This window comes from Electrophorus electricus, chromosome 1 (genome assembly GCF_013358815.1).
Source record: "Electrophorus electricus isolate fEleEle1 chromosome 1, fEleEle1.pri, whole genome shotgun sequence".
NCBI classification, from domain to species: Eukaryota; Metazoa; Chordata; class Actinopteri; order Gymnotiformes; family Gymnotidae; genus Electrophorus; species Electrophorus electricus.
In genome coordinates this window covers 2,376,722-2,389,746 of record NC_049535.1, presented here as the reverse complement: position 1 = coordinate 2,389,746, position 13,025 = coordinate 2,376,722, and the positions used below count along the sequence as shown (strand labels likewise).

The 13,025-nt window shown below is 41.1% G+C and overlaps 1 protein-coding gene across 2 annotated transcripts in view; it reads left to right on the top strand.

Moving 5' to 3' along the window:
- The first annotated feature begins 1,882 nt into the window (after positions 1–1,882).
- nfat5b (nuclear factor of activated T cells 5b) overlaps positions 1,883–13,025 on the top strand; it is a 35,373-nt gene continuing 24,230 nt past the window's right edge. For both annotated transcript variants that reach the window (XM_035525112.1, XM_027011235.2), the window contains exon 1: positions 1,883–2,113. In XM_035525112.1, the coding sequence (XP_035381005.1) occupies positions 2,041–2,113 (73 nt within the window). In that variant the 5' untranslated portion in view covers positions 1,883–2,040. The remainder of the gene's footprint in view (positions 2,114–13,025) is intronic.

Sequence of the window (13,025 nt, the reverse complement as noted above, 5' to 3'; positions counted from 1 at the left end):
AGGTCTAGTTGCATTTCTAAGAAAAGTGTTTTTTTCTAATAAATGCTCTATTAGGAAGTACTATTAGGAAGTGAACATTGTGTATGTGAGTGTATGTGTGTGTGTGTCTGTGGGTGTATGAGAGAGAGAGAGAGAGAGAGAGAGAGAGAGAGAGAGAGAGAGAGAGAGAGAGAGAGCGAGAGAGAGAGAGAGAGAGAGAGAGAGAGAGAGAGAGAGAGAGAGAGAGAGAAACAGAGCGAGACCACAGACACAAAATATATGCCAACATGACATAGTCTAAATAGAGTCATATCTTTGTTAAAGGAATGTAAACAATTTATGTGCTGACACTTCCACTTTTCTAAAACTTTAAAATATTTATTTGTGTTAACTTCATTGTCATCCTAAAGCTCAGAGCTGAATGAAGCATTGTACTTCCTACGAACATCATTGCATGCTTGATAAGAAGTCACCAAAAACCTAATGACAGCACATTACAATGGGTCACTCAGTACACCAGAGTTTACTCATTCTGTTTACTCTGAAACACTGAAATACAGTTGACAATAGCAAACCGGTCGTACGAGCCGTTCTATGCTATCCCAGAGCACTGAACTCTTTAGAAATACATCATGCAGTAATATAATCTAGTGACAAGATTTCATCAGTGGTGACAGGTATTCATGCATGTATGTCAATCTACAATTGTGCTATTTTTATACTGTTACTTATAGAGTGTATGCAGGGTCATTTGGGATGATAGGATGTTTCTTTGGAACAGAATCCTGGATGCATTATAAATTGTCATTGTATCTGCACCTGAAATGTCTTAGTAGACCCATTATATTGTTTCGCAAGGCTTGACTGTAGGCCAGAGCTGTGGAGCACAAAGATAAAGGAATGACAAATACTACACAAGCAAGATAAGGATGTTGTGTAAAAGGCCCTCGGGATCTTGAACATCTCTATTTTAACATTTTTCAAATAATCTTTGTGTGCACGACTGTGTGCTGTTATCAGAGTTAAGTGGTAACAGTGTTCTTCAGTACTACACTGTACCTTCCACTTCACATTTGTTATTTGTATGAGTGGGAATACTGCACTAAACACTCTTGCTAAAAAACGCTACATTAAAGTTGTGTGAGGAATATTCAGGGATCGATGTTAATGTGAATATTGTGACTGTCTTCTGTGAGTGGTGCATTTTCAAAATCCTTCCTCACAACTAATATATAGAATACATAACTATATATTTAATTATATTCTTAGCATGTATATTAAAATAACAAAAAAGAAAGAATTGTATCATGGTAAACAATTGTCTCACTGAGTTATCTATCAAATACTTATGCAATACCACTTGCAGCCTGCAGTGAAGAAATCTGGCAAAGTTGTGACTAAACTGCCAGGGCACCAAACAATGTTTCAACTGTCATAGTGATGAACTATGTGCTTCTGTGTTCCTCACACACTCACTCTCACTCTCACTCTCACTCTCACTCACTCACTCTCTCTCTCTCTCTCTCTCTCACACACACACACACACACACACACACACACACACACACAAGAGAGCGAGAGAGAGAGAGATAGAGAGAGAGAGAGAGAGAGAGAGAGAGAGAGAGAGAGAGAGAGAGAGAGTAGGAAGAGAGTTGCTCAGGGAAAGTTTGCTTGCTATTACAACAAATGTATCAGTAAATACATAAACCCAAGATGCAGTACATTCACAGCCCAAACCTTTCTTGCTTTAGTCAGTAACATCGTAAATTATTTGAGCGGACAATGATCTTCAAAGGACTCCTATTTCGTCTTGTTTGCCACGTAAATCATGTGACTGGTGTGTGTGTGTGTGCGTGTGTGTGTGTGCGCCTGCGTAAAGTGGGAGTGGCGGCCGGAGAGCAGCTCCAGGGCGCACAGCGCGCACTAAGCACGGACACTTCCCAACATGAGGAGCGTTTCAGGAGCCAGTAAGGACCCGCATTTCTGCTCTTCACTCGCGTTTCTCGTCTGTGTGTACTGAATAAAGAGCCAGTTTTCTCTCCAGCTCAGAGAGGCAGTGAGATGCCCTCTGATTTAATTTCGCTTTTCAGCACGGATATCGACATCAGTTCCCCCAAGTCTGTTTACTCCAAAGGTAACGCGACTTTCTCTTCACTTTACCTTCACCCCGACATACTCCCCTCAGCTTTCAGGTCACTAGTCTCCGCGTGTTCAGTCGTAGTTTTATTGTTCTGCTAGTTGGGCTGTTATGTCACATATCAATTAATGGTTAGCTAGCTGTATTTACTGCACGATAAATGACGCAGGTGGCCGCTGAGTACATTCTTATTCGTTATAAAGGGGATATGTATGTTGGAAGGAGCTCCTGTCATTCTTGGGCAGGTCGTTCCTACTTTATGCGTCGCGTGGCTCGATTTCTTTGAGAACCCGTGGAGGGGGCGGGGCATCGCCGAGGGGCGGGACCTTGTTTGTAGCTAGTCAACAAAACCAGCTTTTTCTGCCCCTGGCCTCTGTTTGTTTGCTTGCTTGACGGGCCTAACAGCTTTTTGTAACTTTCTGATTTTAGTCGCAGTGTATAGGAGTTAAGTCTACCCCAGTTCTGCAAAGAAGCTCTTACAGTGTGTTAAACAGTAAAAGAGATAGACCAAAGGCTTTGACAAATGCATGTTATGCTGGAGACGTTGCACTGCTTTGAATGCTGGACTGACTGGCTTCTAAGCCTGTCCAATAAAATGAATGTTTATGAGTCAAACATCCAGTACTGTCCTCTGATATAAGTTCATACGCTATTTACAAGACATGCTGCTTAATCACAAAATTAGAGGTGGGCACTAAAAGATCCTGTCTTTCTTTTTGAATGGTTGTTTTGTAAGAGTCAGCATTACATTTTGTGACCTTGCTTTTATTATTCTGTCCAAGTGCCGCTGTCTCTTTATTCATGAAAGCTCAGTGTACACTTGGCTGAAAATGATGTGCTGTAGTTTACCTGACCCTGGGAGAAGATATCCTGGACATCATATACGGTATAGTGTGGCATAGGTCATTTTAAATTCAGTAAATGCCTAGTAGAATTCATGAGGACAGGGAAGTTCCCTGATATTTAAACCATGTCATAATAGAACCATATTACTGAAATATTCTCAAATGTGTAAAGACTCTGGTCTAAAGACTGCCATTTCCTTCAGTGATTCTGCAACAGTTTCCATAATCTTGGATTTGTTTGTTAGATTTTCATGTTAAATACCACAACAGAGGATTTCTAAACAATCTTTCTCATAAAGTCACAGAGCACAGTTAATCATGTAGTATCCCCTGCAGCTCATTTAGGCCAGTACTTTTCCATGATTCATTTTCAATTTCCTGTGCATTAGATGTTCTTCACCCAGTTTATATAGACTTCTGTCACAAGTTTTAGCATAAGATTGCGATCTTACTTTTCATTTAGTTCTTTTGTTTTTATAAAATGTTCTGTATAAGCTTGCAGCCTTCGTTTACCTTTGAACTGTATCTGTGTGGGACTGAATCTTGGGTCACTGTCTTGATGTAGCATAGTGGTACTCAGATTACATAAGGATTAATCTTGTTGGTAATCCTAGGTCTGTTAGCTGGCTGCCTGCTCCTGTTATCGTTGATGTTATTACTGGGTATTTCAAGCATGGCTTAGATTAAGCCTGACATTAAGCTGAGAGGCGCCCACGTTCAGTTTCCTTCTAGCTTCTGTGGATGTGCTTCACATGTTGAAGTAGATGTAGGTGTGACAGGTTGAGGTGTGGCTCTCTTCCCCCCAGCCTATTGGCTGTTGGAGCAGTGGCCTGTGAATATGCCTCTCTTTTCACAGTTTACCATGCATTCCCTGGCAGAGAGCTCTCAAGCTGCACCAAGGAACAAACAAACAAACACTCACTGTGTATCTCCTGCGTGCGTATTTTAGAAGTTGGTGCAGGAGGCCAGAATGAGCCCTGGGGTTAACAAGCCTCTCATTATTTGGCACGTCAAAATCTAAAGTAAAGCAAAATACAACTTTTACGTTAGGCGTTATTGACATCATTGCCCTAGGACTAGACTTGTTTCCAAGCAATAATTTAATGTGGAGAAAACTGTTTGGACTACTATGGTTAATTTCACCTCTTCTTGCTTCTCCAAACCCTTTTGTTTATGTTTTGGGTCTGGGGCAGTATGAATAAACTGTTTTGTACAGCAGAGTTTATGCTGCATGCACAGACTTGGCCAGAAGACCTAATTTCACCATTGGGCAGTTCAAGTGAACTGTAGACTTTACCATTGCTTTCTGGCAAGAATATTTTGATCTATTCCATAGATCAAGGCAGACAAATGTGAATTTTTAGCTTGTTATCCAGGTAAGAGCTATTCCTTGTAGGAGGAAGTCTCCTTGGCAAGCTTAGTGAGGCAGCAGCAATTCACTAGAAAGCTGGATAAACAAGGCACAGAGCGTTAACCTACATTGCTTGGTCAACATCTTTAACATCTTTATTTTACAGGTCTTGGTTGTGTCATTTAGTGATGAGACTAGGATATAATTTGTTCGGATATAATTTGAACAGTTCCTCATAGTAACTCGATGTACGCCAGGTCACTCAGCACATAAAGGGACCTTCTGTTTGGATGTGGCCTTGGTCCTTCTGCACCTCTTATTCAGATACTTTAGCAGAACTTGGCATTGGCATCCACTTATAATGCGTTTCCCCATACAGGTGCTGCAATGTGAGAATATGCACGAGAAGACCTGTTCTTATTTTGAAAAAAGATGATCAGGTCTTAGAAAAACGTGGTGGTCTACATAAATAAGTGTACAGATATTTAACTGAACACTACAGAGCCTATGAAACAAACTGTGCCATATGGGTTTTAAGAGACTAAACTAGCCCTTATTGATTAGGTATGATAAGTCCTACACTGAGATTAGTTTTCAATACCTATAATACATTTTAAAAGGAAATCTAGTTACTATCCCCTTATCCTCCCAACCTAAAGTCCTGTGTCAGTACTGCATGTTTCTTTATTGAAGTGTCACGAGGCTGCTCTGACTTACATTCTTTGCACTGACGTCTGGAAAAAAAGCAGCTTCAAATCAGAAACAAACAGAATCTGACTTGGTTTCCTCCCAGCTGAGCCTCTGTTGCTTTTGGATCATGTTCTGTAATGTGAAATCCCATGAAGCGCCATATCCTGCCTCAAACTGGCGGGCTCGTGCCAGTTTAGGGGACAGAGTATGTTCAGGTCTTCAGGCCTTCTTTTGTGTTGTATAACTTTTAAGTCCTGCAATATGACTACGTCTCTCAGTGGTTGGAATCAATACGTGGTTATACGGTAGTCTGTAGAAATTAATTATATTTTCAGCATGAAACAATAGTCATCCTATTTGTAGGAAAGAAAAATTGTGTCCTGACTATTTGCACAATCATAATCCAGCGAATGTTACAACAAGCCCCAGAATATCTCCTTCTGAATGTGGGCATAGACAGTTTGGGCACCTAAATGGAACCACTGTCCAAAAAAGCTTGCTGTCCAAAACGTGGTTCAAAGCAACATGGGCTCCCCCTAAAGCAAACTTGGAGCCTCTGGTGTTAATTGGCTTTATCCTGCTTTCCTTCAGACTCTGCTATCCCAGTCACAGCCGAGCTGTACTCACTCCTGTTTTCCCAGGCAAGGGTTCGGTGTGCAGATCTCCGAGGACAGGGGTGCGCTAACGATGCCCGAGTGTCGTGTAACGGCCAGTGGAAACAGTAGCGATGCGAACATATGGTTGTGCGTTCCCAGCAGGATGGCAAAATGCCCTGGAATTGAAGCTTGTCTGTGTATTTTTAGTGGAACTTTGCTTGGCACGTGTGTCACAGGCAAGTGCTTTGCTTTAAAAGTGCATTGTCCAGACTAAGTGAAGGCACTGCAATATGGCATTCATTTCTTATTTTAGAAGTCTGGCTTCGTTTATTCCTTTATCATCTGTTGTAGGGTAAAATCAGATAGGGAAGGGGCTCTCTTATTTTGACATAGCTCTGCTGAATACACTGTTCAGCGTTAATGAAATATTATTGTGCCCCACTGAAAGTAGTAATTAAACCTGTCTCATCTTGAAACAGTTTAAATCCACTTTTGACCCATTTTCCCAAAGTACATCCTCACCTTAAATGTCCTCCCAAGACATGAAAAAAGTTCAGAGACAAAGGAATCTCTTTTTCTGTCAACCCTCTTAACCTTTGGGGGTTGTTGTGTACAATCCCACAGGCATCTAACCAGTCCGGTGAAATATACCAGGGAGAAATCGTTCTGATTTATGGAATTTCAGTTAAACAAGAGTAAGTACCTGGATTTAGTCTAGTCTAACAGTCTGTATAATTAAATGTAATGAAAGTATTCAGAGGTATGAATGTAATGAAATGTAATGAAGGTATAAATGTAATTAAGGTATTCAAAGCATACAGTAATAGGACAGGACTGGGAAAGGCAACATGCAGTAGGCATGCAAACAGCCTACACAGTCATGCAGCCTCAAGCAGGAATCAGAGTCAAGTTATGACTAGCATTTATTTGGGGACCTGAATGATTCACCTGGGTGAATCAATGTGAGACTTTCACTTTCCGGAAACGTTTTTAGTTCAACACTGGGCATTAATGTTAGGCTTTTGTTTTTAAGGACAGACAGCTTCTCATGTTTAGTAATGTATGATGTTTTCCTGGTAGATTTTCCCCCCTCCAGGTCACATTTGCAGATACATAGCTTGATCATGCCCGCTCCCTCTGTGATGGTCTTTCCTTTGAACCTATGACTAACAGAGGTGCTCCCCCAATTGAAAGGGATTTCCTTTGACATGGGGGACTTGTGATCTCAGACGAAGGTAGTTTAATATCTGACATTAACAAATGTGCTGAGAGAATGGCCCTTTAACAATCATCATTCTTACAGTGTCATCCACGCTTAGAAGTTGGAACACAGTATAAACACTATGTAGTCATCACTGAACCCGTTTCACCTCCTCCTAGCTGGGTCAGGCAACACGATAGTCGCTTTGTCTCAGCCTGCAGTGCAGTTGTGTGGGCCTAGTGACTGTGAATGTACATTGGTGTGAGCATTGGGTTGCCTAGTCCAGATGACTTTCACTTTAAAACTCTGGGGTGGTTAATGGTTAATACTAGAGTAGCTGTTACCTCTTGGCATATTTGCTACGCACTCACGCTCACCGTATGCTGCATGAGTGGGTAAACCCTCAGCACCTGGCAACTATCAGACCAAACCATGCACATAAAGCAGGGGAGGACAGTAAGAAAAGACTGGGTTGTGTTAAAGTAGCAAGGCTTAGCAACGTCAAGCTATTTTAAAAGATCGTTTTCTGGTTTTGTAACATGCTTTCAATACCTGTAATACAGTCCTGGGCTGGCCTTTATTAAGATAAGTAGGGCTTGTTTTGGGAACAGTGAATAGACTTAACTTCAAAGTTCATGTAAACTGATCATGTCTATGAAGGCAAAGCATGTAAGAAGTGCACTTTTCAGGTTTGGATGTCTTGTACCCACACTGTCATTGTTATTGTTATTGTCATTGTTTATTAATCTTCTCTGGCATGGCCTGAAAGTAGTGTTTGATTTGTAATGACGATGTTGCTGTCTGTATTATGTTTCCATGTTTACGTTCAAAAAGGTTTACGGGTGATCATTCGTTGCAGGCAAGCTTTTTTCTCTCTTCTTTCAGGTTTTCGGATGATGTCTTGGCTTTTTAGATGCAGTTACTGTTGTTTTTTGTAGGTCCATCCTCTTCTACAGCAGTTTTATAACATTGTATGGAAGAGTTGAAGAGCACAGGAGTAATGATGCATCTAAAACATATTGTTTCTTGTCAGACACCATTTTAAAAGATTATCTGCTAATATGTCTGTTACCTAAGGGCCAGAAAAAAAGACATATTTAGGTCTCTGCAGTTCTTAAAAATTAAAATCATTAAGGCATTGAGAGATATAGTGACAATGGACAGCATTGGTACCAAATTAGTGTTGACTGCATTAATGCATCCTATCAGTAACCGTTATCAGAGTTTTAGTGCTGTCGTATTTCCTTCAATAGAAGGAATTCAATAGTGATAAATGATGGGTAGAATCACTTATGGCTGCACACATAGCTGGTATCACTAGTCTTACACTTGGTTCAGCTTGAGGAGAGAAATGAATCATTCACTTTCCACAGTGTGTTGGAACACTGCATTTGCCAATAGAATTTATTTTCCATGACAGTAAACACTTCTCATCTTTTCTGGTGTCTTTCTTTTTATACTTGACCTATAAGACAGCCAAGCTAGGAAGAACCATTGTAGTTAAAAATAAAACTTTCTAAAATGAAAAGCTTTCTTATCCTTTTGTTATTTTAGCTGCACTCTTAAAGCCTAGTTACAATTATTGTTGACATTATGACTGTTGTTCTCTGTTCTCTGATTTCTTCCATAGTTGCGGGTGTTCATCCATAGTTATGGGTGTTCTTCCATAAAAGTGTGGTGGGAAGTGTTGTAGGGCCGACATTGTCATGCCATGTGGCTGCTTCAGAAAGGACTGATTTGTTACCGTGGTGTGTGTGTATGTGTGTGTGTATGTGTGTGTGTATGTGTATGTGTGTAAAAAGCTGAGCTCTGATGTTTCACCTCTCCTGCCCCAGATGGAACCGTCCGTGCCGAGTCCCAGTTGTTAAATATTTAGGGAGTTAATCAAAGCGTCCAGGAGTTTGATCTCTGTTGGCTGTTGAAGAGCGCTCAGGTTACGGGCATCGTCTTTCTGCTTCGGCTGCAGCTGCTGCAGGCAGACGGGCCTAACCTTCCGCCGGGCTTCTTCCTTTCCTAATCCACCTCACTGGCTCGCCAGGACTGCTGCCGTATTGTTGTGTAGCGGCCAGTGTGCTGGTGCTTGAGAAGGACTTTACCAGTAACCATCTGGAGCCCATCACACTAAGAGTTTAAATCCCCTGTCTTCTTGGTTTTAATAGTAAATATCTGCATTAGAATAAGCATTGGCCAATGTTATAGTCAAGAAAAAAATTAATTAAAAAAAATAAATAATAATATATAAATATAAATCCATGAATACATATATAATATGTATTAATATAATCTAATAGTAGTTAAATGCTCCAAAAACTCTGAGCTTCTGCCTGTGCAACACTGTGAGTGTGTATCAGATCATATAATGATTGACAGTAGCATCTCCTTGGAAACGTAAACCTGGCCTTAGTGGTGGTGCTGAGTGACACAGGAGGCAGGATCGGTCTGGTTTAGCAGTATATTTGAGCCCTCTGACTCTGAACAAGAGCGTCCGATGCAGGAAAACAGAACATTATAAAATTTGTCAGTGGAAAAAAGAAAAAAAAAAAAAAAAAAAAGAGTATCTAAAATGCTAGCTGGGTTAGCTAAGGCACCGTTTTAAGGTTTGCTCAGTCATAAAGAGGCTGACCATGTCCATGATGTATGTGTATATATCTTCAAGCTAAATAAAACGCAAATGCACAAAACAAATAAAACATTAATGCAAGCAAAGTGTTGTTTTGTACAGCCCTGTGTGCGCCCTGAACGTTTGTGTCCTCTTACACACCCATTTTTAGACTGTTATCTCATTAAAAGTGACACATGAGAGGAGGTACTTTCAGCTGTGGATCGAACACAGCCTGTGAAACATGTGGTCTGCCCGAACAGTGGGTACACGATGTAAACATTTGGCTCTGATTGGTCCTTTTGCAGACCTGACGTTAGTACTGTTAGACCTGCCCAAATCAAATCCAACAGGAGAAAATGGCAGAAAAAATAACTGAAGAAATCTCTCAGCAACATCAAAGACTAACATCATTCTTTGTTTACCAGGTCATTGTTAACTACTCGCCAAAGCTACAGATAATGGAAGATATTCATGAAAATTAGTAGACAGGGGTTTTAAGAGTTGTCTCAGCAGCCCACGGTGGCAGACCTTTTTAATGTCTCTGCAGTAATGCCTTGGTTCACCAATACAAAAAAAAAAAATTGGCTGGATGGTTATGTACTCCCAATTTCCTGTTAACATTCCTGTGCTATGAGTCACCTGCGATTGTGGTGATGGACAGACTCCCTGTCCCGAACTGGGGGAGTTGAGTGCAAATGTGAGCCGCATTCTTTTTGAATTAAGGACTTTATATTGGTTCCCCAGGCAGTAATATCCTGTTCACACAGAACTGCAGTGTCCCCATTGAGATTCGATACCCAGTGGCTATGATCAGTTGGCCATGCAGAGTGCATCTGTGGACTGACCAAAAATGATAATAAAACTTTTATGCAGTTGTTAATAACACAGTACATTGACAGAGGCATCCAAGGTTTGTTTTTTTAAGAGACAGGTGATCTACAACCTTATTTTAAGGATTCAGAGGGGTTTATCTATTATTATGTAAGAACTGGGTCAAATTGCTAAGACATCTATGTAGAGTCTCAAGTTAATCTTAGCAATCCGGGCTTTGGAAGGTGAGCCCTCTGACTTAGACGTAAGGGCTAGTCACTCACCTGTGAACTGACCCATTTGACATCTTCGTAAACTTGTGCTGGTGCGTTAGGTTCGTCTCCTGAAGTGTGTCTGAACAGCACACTATGTGACTCCTCAGTAAACCTTCCAAGTGATTGGTTGGGCAGGACTGTGCTGTTTTTCATGAACCATGGACAGTATTAATCAGTGATTGGTCTATGTTTAGTGCTGCATTTGGGCAGGGCTCTTAATAACGAATACATTACCCATGCACATCTCTAATTAATCAGCAGATGTTCTCAAGCCCTAATTAGATTACCTGTTGAATCCATTTATGTGATTAATGTTCTCAAGGTGCCACCTTATTTGAGGAGAGACTGAAGGACACAGTCGCCGCCAGTCTTCCACGCAGCCCGCTTTTTTCACGATATTTTCATTTAGCAGCAAGCTTGGCACACCAGATTTCATAATTATTGCTATTGTCCAGAAATTCTGAAACTTGAACTCATAAAAAAAGCTTAACATTACCGCCTAACAATTTGTGCAGAAGTATTCTGTCACCTAAGTTGCTTTTCTCTTTAAATTTTTAGCATGTTTTTGATCGCTTGATTTCCACATTCCAGTGGCTAAGTCAAAAAGCACTCAAACAAAAGCTGCCCTAATACTCTGAGGTCAGCTCCTGTAGTTCTGCGACCCCAACAGCTATTTTCATAACAACTCACCAAAAAGTTATAGATGGATGGCCGATTCCTTTCATTTGTGTCAGCGTGTGACCTAAAGGTGACATTTAATCGCGGTTTTCATTCACTGAGGGGCAAAGCCGCTTAAATGTTCTCAGGAGTGCAACGCTTTTATGCAACTTTTTATGCAGACCGATATTTTGAGTTATTTGTGCACACACAACAGACCCCCGTTGGGCCAACATGATGTTGTCACATTTTTAAGGCCATTTTGGCTCTAATGGGTCTCCCTTTTCCGACTCACATTGCCAATGGTTATTTAAAACTCAGCCGATTATGCTCTCTGCCAAATGTGCATTTGTGACCACATGCTTGTGAATGAGTGACTGTACAGTAGTCCTGTGATCTCTGAATCATCAAGTCTGCTTGGTATTCACAAGTGTCCAGAATGTCTTTATGTGTTTTTGTGTATGTCTGAGTTTCTGTGTGTGTGTTTGTGTGTGCGCGTGTGCGTGTGTGTGTGTTTGTTCAGTGGTGGGACTTGTGTAAATAGCTGGAATTCCACAGTGCTCTGAGGTCCCACTTTCATCTGAGCCACTCTCTGTCCCTGCCATGCTCCTCCTCTGTGTGAATCTCCTTGTAAACCCAGTGGACATGAATGCAGCTCAGGATACAGACACACTGACCCCACACAGCTCTGTATGCGACACTGGTTTGGTACATTAGGTAAAAACAAATTCAAAATGGTTTTAAAGATTTACATATTTATTTACTTACATGGAACTGTAAGCCTAATTCTAAGCACTTCTTTCAGAATACTTGCATTAGCTGACCAGAAGGAGCCACAGGTCACGCGTTTAATGCAGAGCCATTGAATGCAGGGATGTTCTCTTTGTTCTGATAGCCAGTGAATTTCATGACTTGCCCAAGGATCCTGTTTTTTTTTTTACATCTCTCCCTGTGCCTTCCATGACGATGCTTGTGATTCACTACTGACATGACACTACCCATGTCAGTAGAGCGTGGAGTAAGTTACAAATAATAGAAAGCACAGAGAATGGAGTGAACATCCTCTCTGCTGCCACCCAGCTCATGTTGGCATATCGGACAAAAGCTCTTTGCTTACTTTACATTGCTCAATATGGTTGACACATTGTTTATTCAGGAGACAGTGACACTGGGCAATCCCACCAGGGCCTATTGATATGGAGTCCCTCCTGAGATGGCTATTTAAAAACCTATTCTGTTTTTCATGTGAAGAGGCTTTCTGCTTGCTGAATAGGTTTTATAAATTAAGTTTTTGGTTACCTCCCTATTGTGAAATCAATTGTAGTTAGTGATTTAATTATATGTTATATGACTTGGAGAATGTATTCTTTAATTAATTGAGCTTATTTCATCAGTGTTAATATACAAGTAATTTACTATTAATAACAATAATATGAATGAATTTCACTTCACTCAGGATGGAACCGGTTCACTTAGGAACCGGTTCACTTATTTCAAAAGTTTAAAAATCACAATTGATGCCGGTGTGCCTAATTCATGCGTTTGTGCGCCCTGCGGACCTGGGACAGGGCGGGAGAGAGATTGGCGCGGTCATTGCATCTGTCTTCGTAGTGTCAACTGAGCCAGTGAGGTACGGCTGTTGTAAGATGTCATTGTTGACTCTCTGACTTTGAAGACCGCTGCCAGCGCGCTGTGATCATGTGATTTGGGCGAGCAGACCACACATCCTTGAATAGGAAATGAAAGGTCACTGCCCTGTGTGTAGAGGTGTTCTGCGTTGTCCTGGCTATTTTATCAGGACTGTGGGCAGTGGTTTAAAGGAGGAACAAGTTATTCCCTAGGCTCTGAGAACTTTATTTCTGGCTGAGGATAGGGCACTGAA